The sequence below is a fragment of the Peromyscus californicus genome, unplaced genomic scaffold, assembly GCF_007827085.1.
Source record: "Peromyscus californicus insignis strain IS unplaced genomic scaffold, ASM782708v3 Scaffold_13__1_contigs__length_99412109, whole genome shotgun sequence".
NCBI classification, from domain to species: domain Eukaryota; kingdom Metazoa; phylum Chordata; class Mammalia; order Rodentia; family Cricetidae; genus Peromyscus; species Peromyscus californicus.
Genome location: NW_026294424.1, coordinates 12519229 through 12541235, shown reverse-complemented (window position 1 = coordinate 12541235; position 22007 = coordinate 12519229). Strand labels below are relative to the sequence as shown.

Here is a 22007-nt window from a genome sequence, read left to right as displayed (position 1 = left end):
AGACCCTCTGCTCATTTCTCTGTTCTCATGACTGCATTCTCACTCTATAAAGGAACATCACAGCCCATCACAAGCATCCTTTTATTGCATTACTTGACTTCTTCACTATCCAACTTCTCATCCAGTTTCTTGCCAATTTTGGCCTTCTAGGTTCATTTTATTACTTTCTAATTTCATGCAATCCTACTTTTTCAAAAATAAATTACCTGGTGAGTTGATACCTTATGTCTATTCTTGAGGCCATATTTTTATACCACTGAAAATGTCTTTTCAATGACCTATACTTTATGTGTGCTAGTCATCAAGAATTCCATGAGTTCCCCAACTATTAAATAGGTTTTCACAGTAAAAGAAAAAGTGATTTATTTTTCCATCCATCTCTCTGTTTTCATTTGCATGTTTGGAATCTGTATTTATAGTTTTAATTTTAAAAGTTACAAGTCCATTCTTCTGGAAAGTATAGAGCCAGAGTCACAAGAAAATTCAATAAAATATAATACCATCCATGTGTCAATTCTAAAAATGTTTTTCAAAATTATGTTTTTGTCGTTTAGCCTGAACCAAAATGGTAAATGTATGCTTCTGTCTCTCTTGACTCAGCAGAGAAATATATTACTCCTGTCTTGCCCCTCCCTCCTTGTGATAGGTGTCATCCCCCTGCCTCCAGGTCATGCCTGCCACATTAAAGAAGAAGCATGTTACATTCAGAGAAATCCTTATCTAGGACACTACCTTACCTACAGGCTTGGGTTTGGAAGTGACTCCTAAGTGCCCCTCTCCTAGCCCACTATTCCAACATCCTCTACCCTGTCTGCTTTCCTCAAGCATCTACCTCCTGCTAGACTGCCCTCAGATGAGTTCTTTCCATATACCCTTCCCCTACCCTATCACTGATCCCCCTAGATGTCTTAGATATGTGCAGGCCAACACCTCCAGAGGCCCCAGACTCCTTTGCCCTAACTGTCCTCATGACCACTTCCTTCATACACTTGTCCTTAGAAAACAGAGCTTGTCTTTGTGTTGTCTACAGAAGCCTACCATTGAGAGCTGCTGGTGGGTTCTAAGAACTTTCCCTTTTACTCATCCTGTGATACCTCACCTGGCCTTTGGCCTTTACTCAGAATATACATTCTCCTAAAACTTACAGCCCCTCTAAAAGTGGTTCCTAAGACCTCTCTTTCAGATAGCTACTATGAATGGTAATCGTTATAACATTTGCTGCATAGGTGTAAGGACTGTTTAAAGTTTGCTTTGCTGTCTTATAAAAATGAAGACTTCTTACCAGGGATCAAGTTGCTGAAATACCATCCACAGAGAAAATAAAGGATTGAATCAAGTAGAATCATCCAGCAGACCCAGCCAAATGTCATGCCCCCTGGCTCTGGAGCTCGGTACATGTTACTCCACTGGATCCCTAGCCAGAGAAGAAAGGACAGAGTTACATGGGCCTATTTTTTTTACTGTAGGTTTGACAAGTGAGTTTACTAGTTCTATAGGAGCCTCATGTAAAACAAAAAGCAAGTCGATACCAGCAATGCTAACTCTTCAAAGGCATCGCTAGCGTGTGTAATCTCACCCCTATTTCAAAGAGAACCATGAGCAACCATTAGTGTCGTGTCAATCACCACCATTCCAAAACATGCTGGAAGTCACTTATACCTGGTTTTACTGACTTAATAAAGAGCAATTTTATACTTATGGACAAAAAGTACTGTTTAATAAAATTTTAAATTATATAATACTCCGCCCTAGCGATATATGTTAAATAATATATAGAAGGTCTAGAATGGAAAAAATCATTATTTTCTGATGTTTGCAATTTATTCCTGGATTGTAATATAAATTGAGAACATTATTCCTCTTTCTGTTCCCTGTGGCACTAAGTTAGAATCCAGCTTTAAAATTTTTTTTTTTTTTTTTTTTTTTTTTTTTTGGTTTTTCGAGACAGGGTTTCTCTGTGTAGCTTTGCGCCTCTCCTGGAACTCACTTTGGAGACCAGGCTGGCCTCGAACTCACAGAGATCCGCCTGGCTCTGCCTCCCGAGTGCTGGGATTAAAGGCGTGCGCCACCACCGCCCGGCAAAAAATTTTAACCACTGTATACTTGCTATCCTTTGGACCAAAATAATCAATTAATTTAATTATGGCTACTTTTCTTCTATATCTTCTTGGTCCAGTTTTAACTTTGAAGATCAGTTGGAGGAAAATGGAGAAAGAAACCATTTAAGATCAAAAGGGCATTTTAACATACTTTACTGTAAAAGTTAGATAAATCCAATAGTGCAAAGTGACTGGCCAGAGCAATAACATCCAATGTTAAGTTTTACCTATGGCTTATATTTTCTTTTATTTCCAAAGCATACCTCAAAACCATACGAACATCTAAAAAAAGCATATATTCTTACTTAAGGAGTTCATGATGAAAAACATCACAATGTAAGTAAAATGGTGCAGCCAATACATTTTTAAATTTTTAAATTATTTTAAGGGGCTAGAGATGTAACTCAGTTGGTAAACTTACTTGCCTGGCACACACCAAGTCCTAGGTTTAGTCCCTAACACTGTGTACACCAAATGTGGTTATGTATACCTGTAATCCAAGCACTTGGAAGGTGCTGGCAAGAAGATTAAAAGTTCAAGGTCATCCTCAGCTATGCAGGGAGTTCGATTCTAACCTGAACTAGAGAACTTACTTCAAAAAAAAAATTATCTAAGCTGGATATATGGGTAAATACGTATAGAAAATGGAGGTGATAGTTGTGACCTTTTCTTTGCTAATTCGACTTAAGACCCAGACAATAATGAAGGTGGGCATAGAAGAGGTGGTAAAGGCTCCAGCTAGACTTGTCCTAGTTCAACCACCATCTAGCAGATGGAAAGCATGTGCCCACCCTCATCCTTGGAAGAATCTAGAAGGTCAACAGATTGACTGTGTACCATAAGTAAGACCTATGCACTAGCCTGGATCTACCGCTGGACTTGGGTAGTATCTGCAACAAGAGATGCTCTGATGTGAATATTTTTACTGTTCTCAGAACCACAACCACTAGGTAAGGGGAAGTTTCCTATCAGCGAAACTCAATATCAGGATCTCCTTCCAAACTTCTCACTTGGTAACAAGACTTTCTGCCAGTTCAGTTGCTTGATAGCTACACGTTTCCAAACCCTGAACCACATGATGCCACCTTCTGAAGAAAGGCCATCTCTTACCTTCCTCCTGTCCTTCCAGAAACGTGATGAAAAAGACTCCTTGGCCAAAGGCTGTGGTTGAAAGCAAGCACTGCCAAGATGGATGGAGGGGGGGAAATAGGCATTAGTGTCACCACAGAAAACTCACCACACCAAATTCAAAGAAACACCACCACAGCTCCCAATTCAAAAGTTCAAAGCATAGCATTACTTCAGGTGATGGCTTAAAAATCCGAGCCAGAAGGGATTAGCAGTGTCAGAGCACTCCGAGAAGCATGCTCACCAGCTTGTTTTTAATGCTAAAATGAATTGTTTCTTCTCACTGCAACACTCCAGGTGTCATAAATCCAATGCACTGAATACAGAAACATGTAACACAAAACAGTGGGAAATGGAATAGAGTAATTTACTATTTCTTATTATTAAATGTTTGCCTTGGAGCACTCTCTGAATAGACTGATGAATGTCTACACAATTCTACACTATGAAAGGAGTGTATTAAAGGAATCTGTCAGTTTATCTTCAGTGGAAGAGGTCCTATGTCAAAAAAGGAAAACCCCTAAATAGCATCATACACTTAAAATACAATGAGCCAGAGTTAGAAGTCATCACTAGCTGGAAAGCATTTGCTTGTGCAAAACAAATGCTGTATGAACAAATGCCCTAAGCTTACAGACTGAATGACAAGCAAAACGAAGATCACTGTGTCGTCAGTTATTCTGTGTGTAAGGAATTTATGGGCAGGAGATGGCAAGGGTCCCATTTACGTTATTTATTCTAGGAATACCTGACTGATTCTATTACACAATTATTGCTTTTAAGTTGGTGCAGGTGTGTTATACTCTAATCAAGAAAATGATGAGAACATATCAGTGTGGCAGACACTAATTGAAAAGAACAATTTATCCTGTGTGTGCGTATCTGTATTAAGTATATTTGGCTACCAAAAAAAAAAAAAAAAACAACAGAACAGCTGAGCCTGGTGCTGCATGCCTATAATCCCTGCTACTTGGGTGCTGAGGCAGAAAAATTGCAAGTTCAAAATCTGCATGGGATATACAATGAATTTAAGGCCAGCTGGGGCGAGTTAATGGAACTCTTTATCAAAACAAAAAGGTTATTTTTTTTAAGTAGTAGAGCACTTGTCTGTTATGTTTCTGGGTCCAGATTAAATTCCCAATGCCAGAAGAAAGGGGACAAATGTAATACTGAATTGTCACTTAATTGAAGTTGGAGAAATTAATCAGGCTGTTCTACACACATTTGCTCTGAGGCTCTAGATGAACACAGAAGGTATGATCCAACACAGGAATAAGTGACACACTCATCTTTCAGGAATTCTATGTTGGAAAGAGAATTTTTTTAAGTCTTTATGATATTTTTTGATAATTTCATATGTGAGTACTGTATTTACATAATTTCTCCCCCTCCAACCCTTCCTGTGCTCCCCAATCTCAAAATTTATGAACTCTTTTTTTTTTTTTTTTTTTGGTTTTTCGAGACAGGGTTTCTCTGTGTAGCTTTGCGCCTTTCCTGGAACTCGATTTGGAGACCAGGCTGGCCTCGAACTCACAGAGGAACTCTTTTTTTAACTATTATTACACACAAACATGCATACATGCTCATGTGCACATATATATATAAATAAAGTTTAGCAAGTCCATTTAGTGTTGCTCAGATATGTATATATTTATGGCTGACTGAGATCAGAGAAGGTTTCTTTCCCTCTCCCAGCATCATTAATTGCCTGTCACTCTTCACCTAGGGTAAAGCCTTATGAGATTTCCTTCAGCTGCCTTATCATGTCAACTGCTAGTGTCATTTTTTTTCATGTCTGGTGTAGGTGACCATATTGTTGAGACTTCATGGTGCAGCTTCCCTGTCATATACAGAGGACACTATCTCACAGCATAGCTCCCTGTCATATATAGAGTGCACCATCTCTCAGCAGACTACTTGATCCTCTGGTTCTTATAATATTTCCACCCCCTCTTTCCCAGTGTTTCCTGAGCCTTAGACATTGCCTTGTAGATGTATCTACAAAGGAAAGGTCACCTTATGATCTATTGTTTTCTACACATTGACCAGTTGTATGTTTCCAAATACTCCAGCAATCCATGGGCTTGAAATGTCCCTAAATCCTCCTCAAAGTGATTCTGGTCATACCTCCTAACAGACTGTTATTTCAGGACATTGACTGACCCACTAGAAGAGGGGATGCAAGCTGATATAGACACAACTCTAGCTCTGTAAAAAACCTGATACGATATTGATGTGCTTATCCCCACCATACTGACTGAATTCCTACTACGTGTCAGACACAGTGCCTGCCAGACAAGAGTCAAGAAAGAATCTGTTGCTATCTTCTGCATATTTCATACTGCAGACTTGAAAGCATTCTTACTCTTTTTCAGGGCATACATTTCAAGTGGATGAGTGATTCTGACATTGCTAACGGAGAGATCTTTCCACTTAATGTGATGTAACTCATGATGCTTCAAGAAAAATGCTTATTTTTAACTTCCAAAATAGCTTCAGAAATCTATTTCTTTCCATGCATGAAACAAAGAGAATCCAAAGTTATATGTTTCCTTCAGGAGGATGCTGACTTCCCAGAATCCTCGGAGAGACCCCATTACAGAAAACTGACAATTCTTAATGGCCTGCCACTACATCACTGCAAGTCAATGAACCACTACTGTAGTCCTGCATCTGTGGGCAGAATGCAGAGTAGAGACCTCAGATGCTCCACATAAGTCAGAACAAAACAAACTGGCAGGCTGGGGATACATCATGATTAGAGGATACCTATTGGTTTTTCTTTGCATTTTTGCAAAGCATCTCACTCACCAGAAGGGTCTGAATGGCACAGCTGAGTTGGTTGTGTAGGACTAACAGAACCACGTAGGGCAGGAAGCTGATCATGTACCCCAAACTGGTACACAGGGCTGCTGTGTTAGCTTGGTTGAAAAACACACTTAAGAAATAGCTCATCATGACAGCTGACACCCCAAAGTCCAACAAGAAAAGAAAAATGATGAAAGCATCACTGTGCATGAAGATGCCACTCATCTTCAGAATGGCAGCTAGAGCAGCGCTGCTCAGAGCCAATGTGGCCATATTCTCCAGGAACCAGGACAGGAAGTGAATGGCCGGATGCAGCCCCATCATCTGCATGTACTGTGAAAAGAAGAAGTCTGGGGTTATCACCGCAGTGGACCCTTCAGAAAATGAGATGAGATCATGAGCAAGAGGAACACATTAGTGGGAAAGTAAACCATTTGGTTTGACAACTCAGCTCTGGAAAAGGCATTGAGAAGGTCACTTCCTTCTACAGTGAATTCCCAAAGACCTGACAGCACAACCATTCACTATGTTCATGGCAAGAAAACTGAAGCTACACATGAAAAAGTGTCACCAGTAAGAACCAGAGCAGGACTGGTGTGAACAGATGTCTTAGACTATAGGCGAGGTTGCCACAGTTCTATTACGTTTTCTGATTGCTCGGGTTTTTATGTTTCTCTTAGCTTTTGTTTTCCTGTCTGTTTGTGCCAGCTTCATTTAATAAAGGCAAATGATGATGGAGGAAAATAAGATGAACTCCCTGGCTGAGGTGGCCTTTACCTGGGCTATAGAAGGCATTGTACAAAATGATATTGCTTAAATTAATAAAATTAATTTCTCCACTAGCCTACCATTTGTTCATATACCATGTGGCGATATTTCTGGGAATGGGAATGGCTTCATGTGAAAGGAAGTTAAGTAGCTCTGAGGTATGGTTCCTTGTTGGCCACTTAGTAAGTATATTAGAGAACACAGCAACTGGAACCTTCTGTCTCCAGCCTCTGTGCTCATAGATCAAACCAACTTAGAGGAGGAACACAGACATCCTTGAGCAGGTAGGTGGTTGTAAACAGGCAAATGATGTGTAGAGTGGTAAGAGCTGATCACATGGGTCCTGTATTTCAGTAACTGTCCAGTAATCAAACAATGAATGCCAATTATTACTATTAGTGATATTACAATATCACTATTGTGGAAAGATGAACAGGCTACCACATCTTCACTAGATGCTCTTACAAACTCATTCTTAAACAAGATTGTCTGACATTTTCAAATTTTAATATTAGGACAAGAAAATATTAGAATTTTTTGCCGGGCGGTGGTGGCGCACGCCTTTAATCCCAGCACTCGGGAGGCAGAGCCAGGCGGATCTCTGTGAGTTCGAGGCCAGCCTGGTCTCCAAAACGAGTTCCAGGAAAGGCGCAAAGCTACACAGAGAAACCCTGTCTCGAAAAAACCAAAAAAAAAAAAAAAAAAAAAAAAAGAAAATATTAGAATTTTTTTGTATAAATCTGAACCAGAAAAGAAGGTGGAAGGTGATGTTTTATAAAAATTACCAATGAGCAACAGTGGCTTTGTTCCTCTAATCGCATGTACTTATTGTTGGATTTCATTTTGTCTCAATCAAAAATATCTATCATTTTTTGACAACCCTCCCAACTCCCATAGAAAACAATGAGTCTCCCTGGGAGGGAGACTCAGCTAGAGGATAGGAGGAGTTCAGCAAAAGGAAGGAAGAATAAAGAGAGAGACCAGGTGATCCACTTGGAGGGCCACACCCCAAATCCTCTCCTATGATCCCAGAGGCAATATCAATGCCATTTACCTCTTCTATCTGGATCTCTCGCTCATAAACCAGCTTCCGGACCATGCTGGCCACAGACACCATCCAAGTCAACATCATAATCAGTGGGAAAAAGAAGCCAACGTTGTTCAGGAACCTGTCAGGGTATAATAAATTCAATCAATATCCAAAGGCAAGTGAGATCAGGGCAAGCAAAGGTGAGCTGACTCAAGGTCATGAATATGATAAGGTCTATGCCTCTATCAGGTTTTGGTATTTTTTTTTTTTACAAGTTGCAGGTATTTTTTTTTTTTTACAAGTTACAGATCACCTCAAGAAGTGGTACATCAAGCTGGGCCGTGGTGGTGCACACCTTTAATCCCAGCACTTGGGAGACAGAAGCAGACGTATCTCTGTAAGTTCAAGGCCAACCTGGTCTACAGGGAGTTCCAGAACAGCCAAGGCTACACAGAGAAACCATATTGGAAAAAAAAAAGAAGTGGTATATCAAAAGGCCTATAACCAAGGCATTGCAGCTTCAATTGGCATTCAGATTTACAAGTGTGCAGATACACAAAGGTATCATGCCAAAGGCATGGAGCTCAAGGCTCCTCAAGTAGCCATTGTCTGACTTTTGACACCTGATTTAGACAGAACAGGTCAGAGATATGAAACAGGCCATTGACTCGGGGCTATAATTCTTCCCAGTTAATTGGGACCATTATGTATTTTCAATCAATGCTAACAATTGAGCATATATAATCATTTATGAAACATGTAGAAACTGACAATTTAGTGTCTCTCACCCTTCCTATTTGCCCAACTTGTACATTCCCACCTACTCTAACTGCCTTTCTGTTTTCCCACCTATTCTAACTGGGCTCCATTTCTAAAGCACAATGGGGACATTGATGACAGGTGTGTCCCAAATCCAACAAAAGTTGATAGGTTTTCTCCCTCTGTGATATCTCAACTTTGCTTGACAGTAGTGATCACACTTTCATTCTCTTCTGTTAGCTGCCAGAACAACTTCTTGCTCTCCACCACTGCTGGGCCATTTTTCAGATACCATAACTAACAACTTCTCCCTCGCCTGTCCTTTTATATAGACTTTTCCATTTGAACCATGGGATGACTTCCAGGCCCTCTGATTTCTACCCCTAGGTAAGCTCTAAATCCACAAGGTAATTGTATTTGAACAAAGTCCCACTGAACACACAAGCCATATCACTTCATCTGTAATACTTGCATGAACTAAGCACAAAAGGTCCTGCTATGAAGGACACCATCGCAGGGAGCCAGGAGAGATAAAATAGCCACTTAGCAGAAGTCTGTCACAGGATGTCAGGTAGTAGTAACTACTGGGAGGGGGACCAATAGTTTCGAGAAAGGAGGCCATTCAGACAGGGCTTAAGGCAAAGTATCAAAGACACACTTGAGCAAAGAGCATATAAAGACAAAAGTGAGTCACCACTAGGGTAACTGCAAGACGACATGAAGAATCGAAGGTGCATGTGGCAGTGGTGAGAGCTGGCAAGGTGCTCATGACTCAGGAGATGCAGTCAGAGCCCTAGCCTGGCCAGATGTGCAGGGTTTCACACATCAAAGTCAGTTCTGAAGTTTAGTTAATGAAGAGAAGAATATAACATCAGGAAAGACAACAGAGAAAGAACACACTGAAATGTAAACAATGGAACATGGGGAGAGAGGCCTACAGAGAGTAGGAGATCGTATCAGCTCTGAAGGCATCTAGACAAGAGACAAAGGGACCACTAATGATGTTGACCCTGAAGATAAATGTCTGCCTAGGTTCTTGCTATGGAAGCCGCCTGAACCTGACTCAGGCTTCTCCTTTAAAGTCCTGGTCTTCTTGTGGAGCCAGGAGAGCCTGAGCTCTCCACACAGGAGAATGTGGCCTTAAGGGACTGGGCCTTTGCTCTTGACCAAGGCCTGCTGCAGAGAGAAGTCACATACTTGTTCATGTATAAATGAACATACACAAAAGGGAGTTAACCTCAGTATTTGTTCACTTGGCTACATAAAGCAGTTTCTCTGAGCTTCTGATGTCACGAGTCACGTGGTATTTTGAGATTAAATGCAGTAATTCGCATACTATGCAGCAAGTGTGTATTGTGAACAGTTAGGGGTATACTCAGTGACAGAGCATTTTGCTGCAGAGAATAGACAGTTAAAGATTTTTCAGTCTTGTAGTCCTCTTGGTGAGGGTGGTTATTATTTTTGTAGCATTTGAAACAGGTACCTAGGCATGTATCATGAATATATATACCTGTACAGTAAACAACCATCATCTATTCTTCAAGGATAACAAAATTTGGCACAAAGAAGATGTTCCTAGGACCCAAAAATAGAAAATAACCAATCTTGAATCTACTTGATGGGGGAGGGGTAAAAATGGCTGCTTGTTCATAAACCTCTTTATTTTTGCCTAGCAGCACTGGAGGTGATGGCATCTGAACTCTGCCTTCATAAGTATTGAGTCCAAATATTAACAAGTACACACAGCTAACCCCATAAAGTCACAATGGCCAGGATCCCATGCTCTGTGGCATGTGGATCACTGAGTTTTTATTACAGAGAATTTAAGAGAGATTCAGAATTGTAGCAGCCAGAGCTTGTGAAATATCTCACACAGTGGCTGACCAAAGCTATTCAAGAGAAAGGGAATAGAGTTTAAAAAATGGAGATTGTAAGACATGACTTTTTATCTGCTCCTGGGAACTACTCCAAAAATCAACAAGAAGGAGAGAAAAATGTACATGTGAATTTTGTTAAAGGCGTGAAAAGGACATTCAAGTATGAGAAAAGCAGGTCAAAAAACAGTCACATTCACATAGGACTCATCCATGCTAAGCACATAAGAAAGATTTCAAAAGCAAAGCTTGCCCTTTGAAGATTGTACATGAATCTTCAAGAGCACACTCTAAAGGGAAAATATGCACAATGGTGCATGGTATATGGGCGTCAAGCTGCACATTAAGTCAATATTATTTGCCAAGGAACTTCTACTTCCTATTTCAAGAAAACAGAATAAGAAGAACTTTGTTAGGGGTCCATAGAAATTTTTGTTGCAATTGAAAGAGAGCTTTTCAGTTGTGTGGCAGGGCAGCTAATGTCTTCTGTTCCACATACCAACTGGACATCCTTCAGGTGCCCACTCAGAAATTACCAGTTTGTTCTAGAGAAGTAACAACCAAAGCAACAGAACTCTAGCACAACATCTACCCAAGAAGCAAAGGGATAATTGAGATTACATGATTACTAAAGAAGGAAGAATGTATAGTAAAAATCTGGGGAGGTCAAAATGGTGGATGCATTGCTTGAAAATATTTAGTAAAGCAAAGCCTTTATAAGAACCATTAGGCAAAGAGTTATTAGAATTAAGTGATATGGTAATGAGAAAATCGCAAGACAAAAAAATGTGAGCTGTGAGGACTTGGAAAAGAATAGATGACAAAAATATAACTTGCATGATGGTGAAATTGAAAAAATACAAAGGAATTTGATTCTCTGTGGAACACATGTGGAGATGGAAGACAGCTAGAAAAGTACATCTAAAGAAACAGCAATGGAGAGCTTTGAATAATTAGTGATATTCTATGAATGAAGACATAGGAAGAAGAAATTCATGACAGAAGTCCCTAAAGAAGAAAAAAATAGTGATGGAAAAAATTGACTTCATAAAGCTAAAGAGTCAAAAAATAACCCAATGTTGCCAACATTGAAATCTGTACATTCGAAGATTTCATATGCCTTATAGAACGTTATACTAGAGTACTCAGTGATCAAATGTATTCTATAGTTCATGGGAGGAGTTAAAAAACAGAGGACACATAACAACTGCAAGAATCTAGGGAAAGAGGCCTGGATAGTTGGAGAGTATCCATCCTCTGAGTCTGGTGAAGGCAGAAAGGTACTTAAGGCCCACAGCAAGGAAAGAGAAAACACAAGAGAGTAGAACAGAATGAGTCAGTTCTAGAAGTCTTAGCTCTACATGAAGAGTAAGTGCAAGAGCCAAAGTCAGTAACCAGGTGAAAGACAGAGGGAGCCTCAGAAAATAAGCACCATACTTCAAGTCCCAGGGAATTTAGAGAGCAGAACTCAGCTGGGGAGACGCCCCACAAAGAACAAAACAATTGCATACATCAGTGGGACTGGAGACCAAATGAAAAACTAGAGACTCAAAAACTACAGTTAACAGCGGAGTCGTCACTGAACAGATTTGCAGCCAAAGCAGGGAAGAATCCTGCTGGGAAAACCTTACCATGCTTGCAGAGCAAGCATTTGACCAGAGCTTAGCAAGAAGCCATTTTAAAAAGTCAGCAGTCAGGCAACTCTAGTGACTAAGATCTTGTCTAATGACAGTGGCTCATGCTGGGAACCCAGGGCAAGTGTTAAAGGATTATAGAATGAGAGCTGGTTTGCAGAAGGTATCCCTCCTGTTTAGAAGAGACAAACTGAGTGAGAGCTACAGAGAGTTCCATGCCATCTGGTCAGAGCCATAGTCTGGTACAGAATTGTCTTCCCTACTCTGGTGCCAAACAAGGTGCTAATTACCAGAGATGCTTCAGAGAGGGAATGAACCAGGACAAGTGATTAAAGATGACAAGGTCTAGAGCACAGTGGTGCAATATTTGTCAGTGGTCTGCTGGAACTGAGCTGGAAGCTCTCTCCCAGCTGGCTAACCTACGTAATACCTGAATATGCTATGGAGAAAACTTAACCGAGGTCTTCCTCAGTTGTGGACTTTCCATGCTACAAGATTGACATGCCAGGCAAAATGTACCTACTGGTACAATAGTGGCATGGCTCCTTTAAGGGTAACAACTACTTTCTGGTTGGATTGAAGGCCTGCTCAATGGGAATACATGTTTGATCTGTATGTAACCTAAGACAAAACTTTACTGATAGAGAGTTCATAGGCCCTAAGGGAGACCGTACTACTATTGGTTTACTGAATGATCATGTCAAACTGCCTTCTAAATATTTATGTTTTTATCCACAGATTATTGCTGCTCTCATTCTTGAGTAGAGACACTCCTGAGGTGGAGAAAGGTTAATGCAAAGACTTATATTTAGTCAGTGTGTTGAGAATAAGTTATGTCGTATACTCAGTCATAAACAAACACCTATACCATGCCTTCCAAGGCCCATCTTTTAAGAGGAGACAAAAAAAAGCCCAAGGAAACATAAGAAAGAATGTAAGACAGAAAGAATATAAGAGGAGGATTGCTGTGCAACATTGCTGTTCATCAGCACACAGCCTTTCCAATCAAGAACATGTACCAGCTATGTGGACCACAGGTCAGTACAAAATTGGCCCTTCAACATTCCATCATGAATGCCTGAAGCACCACATAGTCCCACCCTTTCCTGAGGAGCTCTTGGCAGTCAGTGGTTGCCAGGGGAGGGAAGGACTATTTTCTCTAGTGAGATAGGCTTTGGTGAGTTGCCCACGCTTAAGTAAACATTCCCTTACACATGCTTGTACCGGCAATCCTAATTAAACTCAGTGGACAAAAGAAAAATGTCATGAAAGTAAGAAGGGGACTAGTTGAGATGAAAGAGTGGTTCAGAAGGGGGCCAGATTAGATGACTCCAAAGGTGAAAGCACCACCACCAAGCCTGATGACTTGAGTTAGGCCCTGACCCCTCATGTGAGGAAACCCAAGTTCAGTTCTTAGTACACACCTGTAACCCCAGGTCCAGGGGCTCTGATACCCTTTTCTGTATTCTACAAGCTCTTTCACTCACACACGCACACACCACCATACAGATACACACATATATGTATAAACAAAACTAAAAAATACTTAGAAAATATGAAGAAGAGTCAATGAAATAAAAGACAACATGAATAAACTCTACAATGAATTCAAAGAAAAGGTACATAAACAGTTGAATGAAATGGGAAAAATATAAAATATGATCAATTCAATAGAAAAGACAAAAATCCTGAAAAAAATCAAATTCAAGTTTTAGAAATTACAATATCAATGAGTCAAATAAAAACTCAGTAGAAAACCTTAGCGATAGAAAAATGGACATTGGGCCCTAAAGATAACAATAAAGATAAAATAATAAGAAAATATAAACAGAGGAGTGAGATTTACATCTAAAAGATCAAATTCATGAATCATTCCATAGAAGTAATAAGCTAAAGATATGGAAAACATATTCAATAATACAATAACACAAACAAGACCAGAGAAGAACCTCCCCACTTCATTTTACAGTTAAGACACAAAGAAAGAACATTAAAAGTTGTAAGAGAGAAGCACCAAGTTACATATAAAGGTGTACCCATTAGAATAATAGTACGTCTCCCAACAAAAATGACAACAGCCAGGAAGACACAGCACAGCATCCAAGCCACAAAAGACAGGAACTGTCAAAAGACTGCTGTATCTAGAAAGCCATCCTTTATAAACGAATGGAAAAGAAACATAGTTTTCCATGACAAACACAAAGTAAAGAAAGTCATAACCACTAAGCCAATACCAAAGAAAGTACTTGAAGAAATCCTACACACTGAGAAGAGAGATAAATGTATCCATGGGGCCAGCAGAAAGAGTAAAGTGTGCTAGAAAAGTGTGTGTGCTTTGTCTGGACAACAGGGTGCTGGTCAGGGCTGAAAAATTAGCTGTGAGTAATAAGAGATTATTGCCATTTAGGTGAAATCTGAGTTTCACTGGGAAAGTAGGAAAGTGTTTCCTTAGAATCAGTGCATGGAGATGGGTTGCATTTCAAGCTCACAGAAGAATGTGGCAAATAGTATATGAGAGTCACCCAGGTCCCAGTAGCTTTGAAGATAGGAAGGAGTCATGGTGAGCAGCTAGGTCTTGGCACTGTGTGGCAGAGCTGAAGTCTCTCTGAAAATGCTAGAAGAGGCCTTTGGTAAAGGTGCAATCTTAGTTGCTTTGGAAACCCTAAGGCATTAGAGATTCCAGGACCATGTGACATCCAAGAAGGACTGGTGGTAAGTATTAACTGGAGCTAGCCTAAGTCTATGGCATAAGCTATATAGGCTGTGAAAGGCAATGCTGGAAAATGGAACCTCCCAAACCTTTTGGAGCTCAAAGACTATGAAAGGTGTGGTGTTGGGCAGATGTTGAATGTTGAGCTACAGAATTTAGACATAAACTGAGACTTGGGGGTTGCTTGTATCTGATTGTGGTTCTGGGTCTTCCTGTTTGGGATTAAAAAGTTTTTGTTTTAATTACTGGAGCCCACACTTAAGAGACCTTGGACTTTTAAAGTATTGAAAAATTTAGGGACTACGGGAATTTTAAAAGTTGGACTATGTTTTGTATTATGATATTAACATAAAATCTTAAGAACAAGGAATAAAAGATTATGGTTTAAAGATGGTGTGTTTGTGTGCCAAAATAACAAGGGATAGAATGTACCAGTTAGTTTTAATTGACATTTTGATGCATAAGAGTCACCTGAGTCACCTGAGAAGGGGATCTCAAGAATAAAATACTAATAAATGGAAGTTAAGATGGAACTGAAGATTGGAGTGTTGAATTCTGGGGAATGGGGGAATAATCTGACAAGCAGGTGGAAGGATAAGATATAATGAGAAAAAATAGTAAAGATAAATTAATATATGTACTGTAGAGAGCATGAGGTCCTTGTGCTCACAGATAGCACAAGGAACAATACTAAATTTGTAGGCTTTTCTCTTTAATAGAAGGGATTTATACCTGTTTCCACCTGGATAGCTGGGATTGGATGTGGTTAATAACCTGGTGATCTTTTACTATCTGTAGAGCCAGGCCTCACTGAATCCCCCAGACTATTATGTTTATCCCAGACTCCTGAACATTGTTTCTCAGTCAATAGAAACCATTCTTCTGAAAGACATCACAGATACTTTGCAAGAGTCTACTCTTGTGCTTATCCCAGACCCTTCCTCCCTAGACCCTTATCCTGAGCAAGTATTTCTCAGCCAACAGAATCCATTCTTGTGGAAAAGGTCACAGATACCTTGCAAAAGACATGTACTTTGCAAAGGAGTTCCGATGTAGTTATGGCTTAAGCTTTGTTGTGATAACTGTCCTGAGGAAACTTGTTTCAAAAGTTGTTCTATGCTTACCTATGTCAAAAATCAACTGTTCAGGGTCAGATTCTAGGCATTTGAATCAACACTGGATAACTAGGTTGTCCTGAACCACATTTCCTTCTTGCCTCTCATAGATCATTCTTGTGCCAACCATTTGCAGGGACTCCCACATGCCACAATCAAATTCTGTGTTTTTCCATATTTAAAATCAAGGCAATCTATGTCTTTAACAGTAGAAAAGTCCCATCAGCCCTCTCTTCTAGTCTGCCTCTGTCCTTGTGTGCAAGTCACACAAGAAATCCTCAGAAACATTTCTACCAGGGAGCACCAGTGTTCCCACTGGGAGGGACTGGTGTAGGTGATTTTTACTATCCTAATGCCTGAGGGGTCCCCACTGGATCAGGCCCTCCGAATGGGTGAGACAGTTGATTGGCTTGATCTGTTTGGGAGGCATCCAGGCAGTGGGACCAGATCTTGTGCTCATTGCATGAGTTGACTGTTTGAAACCTGGGGCCTATGCAGGATTGTTTGGCTCGGCCTGGGAGGAGGGGACTAGACCTACCTGGACTGAGTCTACCAGGTTGACCTCAGTCTGTGGGGAAGGCTTTGCCCTGGAGGAGATGGGAATGGGGGGGGGCGTTGGGGGGAAGGTGAGGGGGACGGGAGGGGGGAGAACAAGGGAATCCGTGACCGATATGTAGAACTGAATTGTATTGCAAAATAAATTAAAATAAATTAAAATAAATAAATAAATAAATAAATAAATAAATGGAAAAAATGAAGGCACAGGGCAGAAACCAAAAAAAAAAAAAAAAAAAAAAAAGATGTCTTCAAGCTTACTCTTACTCAGCCTACTTGCAGGATCCCCTTCTCCCAAGCCACCTCCATTCTCTAGGACTCTACCTCTTGCTGAAGTCCCAGCATAGCTCTTTCCTACTGACCTTCTCAGTCTTCTAATGTAGACCATCTATGTTCCCTGGTCTCAGCTCCCACTCAATGCCTTCTACTAGGGACTCCCAGTCCCTCCCTCTGAGCAGCTTGGTGTTTTATCACTGTCCTTTCTGCTCTCCATTATAGTTTCTCCAAATTTGCCCTTAGTCCTAAAGTAACCTGATTGTAGGAGCCTCTCCTCTTAGTCCAGCTCCATTCCCTGAGGAGATCACCTCTTGGTATAGCCCCTGTCCTCTGAGATATTTCCCACAGCCCCTTTGAACCTTCCCTTCTAGCCTATGTTCATTCCTTTAGGACACCCAGACCCAAAGAAGCACTCTCTATCAGGGACCCCCACAGCCACTATGCTTGCCTAGGATCCAGAAAGCAAAGAACAGGTATCAACAAGAAGAAATGCCTCAAACATAATTCCAAATGCCTAGATCCCAGCACAAAAACACAAACAGGAATGGTCAAAACAATATGCTTCCACCAGAAGCTACTAACTCCATTGTAGCAGGCCCCAAGATATGCAACAAAGTTGAAAAACAAGACAAGGACATCCAAACAGTGATCATGATTATGCTCAAGGACCTTAAAGAGGATATGAACCAATCTGTTAATGAAGTCTGGGAAACATAAAGAGTTGAAAGAAATAATGAAAACAATTCAAGACATGAAAGTAGAATTTAACAAAGGAGAATCATTAAAGAAAACCCAGAGTAAACTAAAACTGAAAATGAAAAGTTTAAGATGCTAAACAACAACAAAAAAAAAACACAGAGATACACCTCACCAATGGATTCTAAGACATGGAAAAGAAAATCTCATGTGTTGAAGTCAAAGTAGTAGAAATAGACAACTCAGTCAAAGAAAATGTTCAACTTAAAAGAATCCAGGCACAAAACTTCCAAGAAGTCTGGGATACTCTCAAAAGACATATGTCCCTATGCATAATAGAGACAGAAGTAGAAAAAGAAATCAGAGTCAAAGTCACAGAAAATAGTTTTAACCAAATTAAGGAAGGAAATTTTCCCAATCTAAAGAAGTAAGTTCCTATCAAGGTACAAGAAGTATATAGAACACCAAATGGAAAGTAAAAGAAAAGAAATTCCCCATGATACATAATAATCAAAACATTAAGCATACAGAACAAAGAAGACAAAAGAATAAATAATCCCAGAACAGTACATCAAAAACATGGGGAAGAACCCATACAATAACAACAAAATAACAGGAATAAATAAACACTGCTCGTTATTAACTCTCAATATTAATGGTCTCAATTTCCTAATAAAAATACATAGACTAACAGATTGGATTAAGAAACAGAATCCATCTTTCTGCTGCATGCAAAAAGCATACCTCACCAACAAGAATCAACATCGTCTGAGGGTAAAAGAATAGAAAATGTTGAGAATTCTCTGTTTAGTTCTATAGCCCATTTCTTAATTGGACTGTTGGGCATTTTGATGTCTAATTTCTTGAGTTCCTTATATATTCTGGATATCAGTCCTCTGTCAGATGTGGGGTTGGTGAAGATCTTTTCCCATTCTGTAGGCTGTCGCTTTGCCTTGTTGACCGTATCCTTTGCTCTACAAAAGCTTCTCAGTTTCAAGAGGTCCCATTGATTGATTGTTTCTCTCAGTGTCTGTGCTACTGGTGTTCTATTTAGGAAGTGGTCTCCTATGCCAATGCATTCAAGACTACTTCCTACTTTCTCTTCTAGCAGGTTCAGAGTAGCTGGATTTATGTTGAGGTCCTTGATCCACTTGGACTTAAGTTTTGTGCACAGTGATAGATATGGATCTATTTGCAGCCTTCTACATGTTGATATCCAGTTTTGCCAGCACCATTTGTTGAAGATGCTTTCTTTTTTCCATTGTGCACTTTTGGTCGAGATACAGCCCGAACTGACCTACTCTGGTGATGGGATGGCCAAACACCCTAGTTGTCGTGCTAGAAACCTCATCCAACTACTGAGGGATCTGGATGCAGAGGTCCATGGCTAGGCCCCAGGTGGATCTCTGGGAGTCCAATTAGCGAGAATGAGGAGGGTTTATATGAGTGAGAATTGTTGAGACCAAAGTTGGATAAAGCACAGGGACAAATAGCCAAACGAATGGAAACACATGAACTATGAACCAATGGCTGAGGGGTCACCAACTGGATCAGGCCCTCTGAATGGGTAAGACAGTTGATTGGCTTGATCTGTTTGGGAGGCATCCAGGCAGTGGGACCAGGTCCTGTGCTCATTGCATGAGTCAGCTGTTTGAAACCTGGGGCCTATGCAGGATCGCTTGGCTCGGCCTGGGAGGAGGGGACTGGACCTACCTGGACTGAGTCTACCAGGTTGATCTCAGTCCGTGGGGAAGGCTTTGCTCTGGAGGAGATGGGAATGGGGGGCGGGCTGGGGGGGAGGTGAGGGGGGCGGGATGGGGGAGAACAAGGGAATCCATGGCTGATATGTAGAACTGAATTGTATTGCAAAATAAAAATAAAAATAAAATAAAATAAAAAAGAATAGAAAATGGGATTCCAAGTAAATTGCCCCAAGAAGCATGCAAGTATAGTCATTTTAATATCTAGCAAAATAGACTTCAAACCAAAACTATTCAGAAGAAATAGGAAAAGAGTACATACTCATGATTGAAGAAAATAAATCTACCAAGAGGACATTGTAGTTCTAAACATCTATGTACCAAACACAAATGTACCCAAGTTCATAAAAGAAATATGACTACAGCTAAAATCACATGTTGACCCTCACATAGATATAATCAGAAAGTTCCCAACACAGTTAAAACACAAACAACTGAGAAACACTTAAAGAGATGCTCAACATCCTTAGCTATGAAAAACACCCAAATTAAAACTACTTTGAGACTTCATTTTACCACAAGATCAACGAAACAAATGACAGCTCATGCTCAGAGGTTAAGAGCACTGGCTGCTCTTCCAGAGGTCCTGAGTTCAATTCCCAGCAAACACATAGTGGCTCACAACCATCTACAATGAGATCTGGTGCCTTCTTCTGGCCTGAAGGCATACATGCAGGCAGAACACTATACATAATAAATAAAATCTTTAAACATACACACACGCACACGCACATGCGCGCGCGCACACACACACACACACACACACACACACACACACACACACATACACACATACACACTTGAAAAGCCATAATGGAAGCCTACTCCTGTAGAAGCTTCCTAAATATATACATAGATGAAAGGAATCTAAATGTAGTCACCAAATAATAGAAGAGATAATACCCTGACTAGATATCTTATGACAACCTGTAGTGCCAGTAATTGGTTACATGTTGAATCATTCACCAAAGTAACACCGGGGAAACCCTCAAAATCACAGACTCTAGCCAAGGCTATCAGTTGTTCTTCACAGCCTAATAGTAAGACCCTATTGCTGAGCAACACTTACATATCTCATCAAACATGGAGAAGTTGATCTTGTATCTAACTAGAAGATTCACCCCTATTGGCTAACATTCATTTTACAGGAAGGTACACCTCATGCTATCAGAGGGAAAGGGTAGTGATCAGTACTTTTAGCTACAAACCTGTAACCTATGAAAGTGACTGATCTGTAAGACACACTAGTACAATACTGCCACAATTGTTAGAGGAGTAATCACCCACTTTCTGATCAGATTTAAGACCCACTCCATGAGATGGAAACCCTACCTGATACTGCTAAAGTGGCCAAAATCTGAGACTAGATAGGTCATGGGCTTTAGGGGAAAACCTATATCACAAGCTATAACCAAGCTATTAGTATATCCACTGCTATTATTCTGCTAAAGGAACATAGCAATTAAATGACCCCTAATGAAACACTGCTATAAAAATAGGTCACTGCCTCACTCAACACAGTCAGAGAAGCTACTTCTTGCAGAAAACAGGAATGAACACAGAGACCCACAGTGTGGTCAATGTGCAGAAAACAAGAGATGTTGAAGCGCTCAGTCCTAAATGAGATGTCTTTATCAAGGCCTTCCACTCAGGGCTCGGGGATCTATGCAGAAGAGGAAGCAGAAAGATTGTTAAGAGTCAGAGGTGATGGGAAAGCAGACACAGGCCTCCACTCCTAACCAAGAAGCTATCTGCAGTTCATACTCATTGGCAAAGGAAAAATCAGTTTTCTCCACTGTATTAACCACACTTCAGGGTAGGCTCCATACCCAGGACCACTTGACCAACACAAAAAGAAGTAAATGATATTTTTGTAGACCTTTTGCCTCATTTTGCTTTGTTTAGGTTTCTTGGTTTTTGGTTTTTGGTTTGTTTTATTGGCCTTTGCTTATTTTGATTTCCATTTGTGTGTTTTTGGGGGAATTGTGTGTGTGTGTGTGTGTGTGTGTGTGTGTGTGTGTGTGTGTGTATTTCTTGTTTTTATTTTTGTCTTTCTTTGTTCTAAAGAGAGATAGAACATGAAGTTTGGTAGGGAGGAAGGTGAGGAGCACCTGGGAAGAATTAAGAGAGGGGAAAACATGATCAAAACATACTACCTGAAATATTTTTCGATAAAAATTTTAAAAGATAGTACAAAAGATTATATTTCTGGTGAAGGACAACACAATCAGTTGCCTGAAAGAGCAGAGCCCAATAGCCAGGTGTGGGTAAGTAAAGAAAAACCTTTTATATTCTGAAAGAAGACTTGCTACATTGAAGTGCCTATTTAGGACAAAGGCTGTTGGGCAAGTTCTAGCATCTACCATGTTCTCCATCTCCAGTGAGAGTCAACATGTGTTGACTTTGTGGTGTGATTTGGCTCCCAGCCTGTTAGGTGATGGTTGTTGGCTTCATGTAAAAAACCAGAAGAATCCTTTGGCCATATCTCTTATTTCATTGTTTATCCTGGTATCATTTCCTATGACTATTTTTTGTTATTGTCATTTGTTTTTAAGGAAGAATTTGTTGTTGTTGTTGTTGTTGTTGTTGTTTTTATCTTTTTTTTGGTGGGGCAAGTGTAAACTAAAGCCATAAGAAGAAGAAAAAAATGTGATGTATATGAAAGAGACTGGGATCGTTAGCAAGTTTCCTTTTTGGAGGGAAAACATAGCAGGATAATTATTCTTGGTGCTTGATTACCATTTATTAAGTGCTAACCGCAGTTGAGTAAGGAGATGAATTTCATCATGGTATTA

At 40.2% G+C, this 22007-nt stretch overlaps 1 protein-coding gene across 1 annotated transcript in view; it reads right to left on the bottom strand.

Moving 5' to 3' along the window:
* Abca13 (ATP binding cassette subfamily A member 13) overlaps nucleotides 1-22007 on the bottom strand; it is a 446515-nt gene that overhangs the window by 247825 nt on the left and 176683 nt on the right. Inside the window, exons 32-35 of the mRNA XM_052734499.1 lie at nucleotides 7858-7972; nucleotides 6039-6368; nucleotides 3210-3279; nucleotides 1283-1414 (exon numbers count right to left, since the gene is read on the bottom strand). Of these exons, the coding sequence (XP_052590459.1) occupies nucleotides 1283-1414; nucleotides 3210-3279; nucleotides 6039-6368; nucleotides 7858-7972 (647 nt within the window). The remainder of the gene's footprint in view (nucleotides 1-1282; nucleotides 1415-3209; nucleotides 3280-6038; nucleotides 6369-7857; nucleotides 7973-22007) is intronic.